This window comes from Mastigoproctus giganteus, chromosome 10, assembly GCF_048544385.1.
Source record: "Mastigoproctus giganteus isolate SK-2022 chromosome 10, ASM4854438v1, whole genome shotgun sequence".
NCBI classification, from domain to species: Eukaryota; Metazoa; Arthropoda; class Arachnida; order Uropygi; family Thelyphonidae; genus Mastigoproctus; species Mastigoproctus giganteus.
In genome coordinates, this window is record NC_143584.1 from 172587663 (window position 1) to 172593662 (window position 6000).

The following is a 6000-nucleotide window of genomic DNA, read 5'->3' on the forward strand; positions in this document are numbered from 1 at the left end:
CATTTTTCTTCTCTGCCATGTGTCTCATTAGTTCATCTGACATCCACTTAGGCCTAAACCTTGAACAATATTTCTTAGTTGGTATGTAAAGCCCAGTAGCTTCCAAGATAAGTTCTTTGAATGCTTCCCATTTTGAATTTGCTGTTGGTAACATCATCAGTTGGTCCCACTGTATAGAATTTAAATACTGTCTCAGACCATCGTAGTCGCCTTTACGAAAGCAATAATCCTTCCCTTTACCCATGATGGTAGTTACCTCTTTGAGTAAATCCCACTTCAGCACACTGTGATCACTGCCACCTAGTGGTTCCTTTATCTGCAGATTCTTAATGCATAAAGAATCACTACTGATAATCAAATCAAGAATATTACTCCCTCTAGTTGCCTCCCGAACATGCTGATTTAGAAAACAATCATCCAATAAATCCACAAAAGCCTTGCTAGTGTGTAAGTGACCAACCCACAAATTCCAGTCAATATCTGGGAAATTAAAATCCCCCATTATAAGACTCTCTGATTTACTGGCCCACTCTATTTCCTTGTACATTTTCTTATTATACTCAGAGTCTATAGCACACTCCTACTCTCAATTTTGATCTACCAATGCTTATGTGACACCAAACTGACTCGACACTGCACTGTCCAGCGATGTCGACTGGCTTTACTTCCTTGGATTTTATGTGTTTCTTAACTAATAGCATAACCCCTCCTCCCTTCCTACCTTGTCTATCCTTTTTGTAGACATTGTACTCCCTACATTCCAGTTCTGCATTCCTTATATCTGTGTAACACCATGTCTCTGATATCCCAACAATATCCGCCTTTGATGCTTTGAGCAATACCTCAAATTCATCAAATTTATTTACCAAACTTCTAGCATTGGTGTACATGCAAGTATACATGCACCTGTTCCTATTCTTAACTACCCTAACACAGCCGATGTGTTTACTTGTACCACACTGACTCCCAGCAGTCTCTGAAACCTACTGCATCTTGTTTTCCAGGTTTCTGCTCATTCCAATAAAGCAATGCAAGAATCACTTTCACCTCTGCCAGTGGCTACTGTTAATCTATTAGTCCTTGTATCCCCCCAAGCTAGCAGTTTTCCGACCCACCTAACACTGCCTCGATAGCATCAGCAAATATTCTTGCACCCTTTCTATTTAAGTGTATCCCCTCCCTGCAGAAGCAGTCTCTCCTGTTAACAAGTATAGACCAGGCTGAAAAAAATTCTACCCCTTGAGCCTTGCACAATCTTTCCAGGGCCGAATTGATCGACAAGGCTCTCATCATATACTCCCTCCTATAGTGTCTGGGCAGAATTGCAGACACTTTCAAATTCAACCCTAATTCACCCCTTTTTTTCAACAGTGACCTGTACTTGTTAAATAATTCTGCCGGTCTTCTACTTTTAATATCATTAGTGCCAACGTGTACAACTATATCACCTTTTGTGCCCTTAAATATCCGCTCTACAACGTCATCAACCTTTGACCCTGGCTGACATACCCTGGTCCTGTTCCACCTATCCTTTTTACAAAGCATGTTTCCTGTTTCCCTGACAATAGAGTCACCAACAACTGCTAGTTCCTGTGGAACCAGCACATTCTGCCTTGGGGGTTGCCGCTGTGTTGTGTGATGACCAAGTGCAAGCTCTGGCATTGATGTGGGCAGCTGAGAGCTTGATGGGCCCTCAATTTAGATCCTTTGAGGGCATCCACCCTGTCCTTCAAGCTCTCATATAGGCCCATAACAACGCTGAGTTGTCGCCTGATTTCATTACACTCCTTGCACCACGCACACACAAAGACATCACCCATGGCAATATCATGTCCCGTGCCCGATTACTCCACAAACATCATGCAAGTGGTGCATTTTAAAAGGCTGTGATTCAGAGGGCAACTTCCCCCCCTCAGTTCTCCTCTGAGCCACAGCACTCCCATTAGCTTGAGCCTTTTGCTTTGCCGCTCTGGTTTGAGTCATGATTTTGATTTAATTTTTATAAAATTTCAATTTCAGTACAAAAGTATAACCCTAAACTTGTATCCCAACACAGTTAGAATGCTATATATATTTTTCAGTATCAAGTTTTATCTACGAGTTCCCTTTATGTAACTTCCGTATCAAGTTATGTATTAATTAATTATGCTACGTTTGTAATCTAAGTTGTTATATGTATTTAGTTAAAAGTACAATTTAATTGACAACGAAGTTTAACAAATTTAATAGATTTTACTGATTAATTGACAATATTATATTATATACTATACTATACTTACTAACGCTATCTAGTTCGGGATATAACGTATCGTATAACAAAGGCGGCAAGATACGAACAGTAAATCTACGGACACTTAAGTATTAATTAACTTCCAAATCTCGCTGTCTAAATTCAGAATAAACTAACGATCCTCACTAGGTCTATAAGCTACTTATAGAAAATAATTTGATGTAACAATTGGCCAATAAAGCGGCTAAATAAGGCTAAAAAAACTTCTCGTTCAGAGGAGCTGCAACTTGTAACACGTGGATTTGATACTCTTTCCTATACTTTTATGCAATTACACGGCCGAGTAAAGAGTAAATACACCAGATTAATCAGAAAATCACAAAATAATGCTATACTACTAAATTTAAATCAAAAGTTTTAGAAAAACAATAATTTCAAATCAATAAATAAGAAAATCCACTTAGCGGCTGTTAACACGTCTGGCTCCCACTAGCCTCGTCAACACACAAAGACATTCCCCTTGGCAATATCATGTCCCGTTCCTGATTGCTCCACAAACATCAAACAAGCAGTGTATTTCAATAGACTGTGATTCAGAGGACAACCACACCCTTCAGTTCTCCCCTGAGCCACAGCACTTCCACTAGCAGGCGCCTCCATAGCCAGGTGGGAAGGAGCAGCAGTGCGTAGCACACGCTTCTTGATTAGACCGGGGTTCGAGCCCGTCACCACCAAATACGGAGGATGCGGAAAAGGTCAGGGAATGACCACCGCATATCCCGGAGCAATATGGACTTAGTTGCTAATGCTCCTAAAAACCAAATAACAAACAAACAAACAAACTTCCACTAGTTTGAGCCTTTTGCTTTTCTGCTCTTGTCTGAGTCATGATTTCTATTCAAGTTCAATAAAATTCCAATACAAAATATAACCCTAAACCTATATCCCAATGCAGTTATAACACTGTATATATATGTATTTCGGTATCAAATATTATCTCCGAGTTGCGTTATATGACTTTCCTATCCCCTGTCAACTTATATGTATTAATTTATGATGTTACGTTTGTAATAACTAGGTCGCTATATTTATTTAGTTAAAAATATACAATTCAATTGACAATGAAATTTAATAAGATTAATAAATTTTACTGATTAATCGATACTACTATACTCGCTATCTAGTTTTCAATTAAACCTTATGCATTTGTTAACATTGACAAATGTAAAGTACTACATATGGGAAACAGTAACCCCAGAGCAACGTATCAACTCTGCGGTACTACACTGACAGTGGTGGAGAATGAAAAGGACCTGGGGGTAATTGTGCAGGCAGATATGAAGTTCTCTGAGCAGTGCAGACAAGCTGCAAGAGTAGCTCATGGTGTCTTGTCAATGATATACAGGAATTTTTCTATCAGGGATAAGGAGGTGATTATTCCCTTGTATAAGGCAATGGTTAGGCCACATCTTGAGTACTGTATACAGGTCTGGAGGCCTCATTTCAAGAAGGATGTAGAGCTGCTGGAACGGGTACAGAGAAGGGCAACAAGATTAGTGAATGGAACAAAGGGTTGCTCTTACGAAGAAAGGCTTAAGTTTTGCAAATTACAGAGTCTGGAGACTAGGCACCGGCGAGGTGATCTGATAGAAGTGTATAAGGCTTTGAATGGTTTGAGCATGCTCAATGCCAATGGGATTCTTCATCTTGCTCAGAATAATCAGCTCAGAGGGCATAAATTCAAATTGAGGAAGGACGAATGTCGGATAGATGTGCGGAAATTTGCCTTTGGCCAGCGGGTGGTTGGTTGGTGGAACTGACTTCCATCACTTGTTGTTGAAGTTGATAGCCTAAACAAATTTAAGGCTCAACTGGACAGGTATTTTGAGCGAACGGAGGGGTGAAATGGGAGTAGTGTGTTTTTTTTTTTTTTTTTTTGGCTGATGCTGAACAAGCTTGCTTTCTTGCATCATATGCCTCTGCTAATGCTAATGCTAGCACACGTATCGTATAACAATGGTGGCCAGTTACAAACTGTTAATCTACGGACACAAGGTATTATTTACTTTCCAAATCACACTATCTAAATTCAAAATAGACCACGGAGCTTGACTAGGTCTATAAGCTACTTATAGAAAATAATTTAATCTAACAATTAAGTCAATAAAGCGGCTAAGTATAATTAAAAACTTTTTGTTCGCGGGAGCTGTAAAACCTGTCCACACGTGAATTTGATACTCTTACTGATACTAAGTAATAACCTACAAAACCTTTATCTAAATTAAATTTAAACTAAAGTGTTGTTACTAGGAATATAAAGCAACTCTAAAGAATAAATTAATATGCCAATTTAAATCAATAAAAAAGCAAAAACTTCACTATTTGCTGGAGCCACATGTTTGGGGTTTTCATAAAAAAAAAAAAAAAAAAAAAAAAAGTAAAACTTCAAGTGTTATGGTATTGGCCATAAGGTGTGAGGAAGCCTCAGGCTTTGCTGCATCAGCCAAAAATGAATAAATTATTTTAATATAACATGTAGTAATGGGATAATGATATGAATGGCTAGTGAATTCTGTTGGTGTGTTTCTTTTTTCTTTGCCTTAAATCTGTTTGCTGATATTTTTAAAGCTTATTATTCTTTGTTAATTTAAAATATTTAATTTTTCAGCTACGACAGGTTGTTCGGAAATGCTCAAATCCAGATCCAATGAAGCGACCAGCCTCATCTGAAATGTGTGATATGTTGCATGGCTATTTGTGAGACTTAATGAAGTGTGTGTGTGTGTGTGTGTGTGTGTGTGTGTGTGTGTGTGTGTGTGTGTGTGTGTGTGTGTGTGTACGTGAATGTTATGTATGTATGTATAGCATAGTTTTTTAATGCATACACAAGAAAAAAGTGAATAAATTAAATACTCAGCTTTTTTTTTTTTTTTTACTTCACAAGACATGAAAATTTTTTTTATATCTGTTTCATGCAGTCAACCTTGTTTTAAACCAACCCTGCCTCAAATAAGAAACTTTATAAAGTAAGTTAAGAGTATATGTGGGTCATTATGTGTGGGAATAGGAACACTTGATTCCTAGAATGTTCAGGAAAACTTTGTACTTTGTGTGATATGAAACGTTAGAAGAGACTTTAATTCTGGCAAGTGTAATGTTTTTAATTCCACATTAAGGACTGAAACCTGCTTTCTCTACAGAGCAATTATTTTTACCCTATTTTGTAAATGATTGACACTGTATTATATTACATTGTAAAAAATATGTATTTTAGAATAAAAGCCTGTAGTAAAGAAAGTATGTGTTACTCTGAATGTTGTTCTTGTTTTTAGAATGCAAACGTATCGAAAAATACTTTTGAACTTAAACGTTATTTTAAAATATATAAAAACTTTTTTTTTTCCTATCTGGAATAGTTATTATAAATTGACAATTTATAATAATATGTTACTTTTTTAATGCTCTCATTTAATGTGTGAGGACTGTTAAATAAAAAATGATCATAATTATTTTTCACAGTGTACTCTTATTAATCATCCATATTTTGATGGTCCTCTCCAAAGTAGCCCCCATTTAACAAAAAGCACTTACTCCAACATTTCGCATGCCTCCGTAGCCAGGTGGGAAGGAGCAGCAGTGCGTAGCACACGCTTCTTGATTAGACCGGGGTTCGAGCCCCTCACCACCAAATACGGAGGATGCGGAAAGGTCAGGGAATGACCACCGCATATCCCCGGAGCAATATGGCCTTAGTTGCTAATGCTCCTAAA

At 37.6% G+C, this 6000-nt stretch overlaps 1 protein-coding gene across 1 annotated transcript in view; it reads left to right on the plus strand.

Annotated features, from left to right (window-relative positions):
• LOC150079487 (uncharacterized) overlaps positions 1 to 5018 on the plus strand; it is a 73872-nt gene extending 68854 nt beyond the window's left edge. The window contains exon 6 of the mRNA XM_090383617.1: positions 4899 to 5018. Within this exon, the coding sequence (XP_090239743.1) occupies positions 4899 to 4991 (93 nt within the window). The 3' untranslated portion in view covers positions 4992 to 5018. The remainder of the gene's footprint in view (positions 1 to 4898) is intronic.
• Positions 5019 to 6000: the final 982 nt, after the last annotated feature.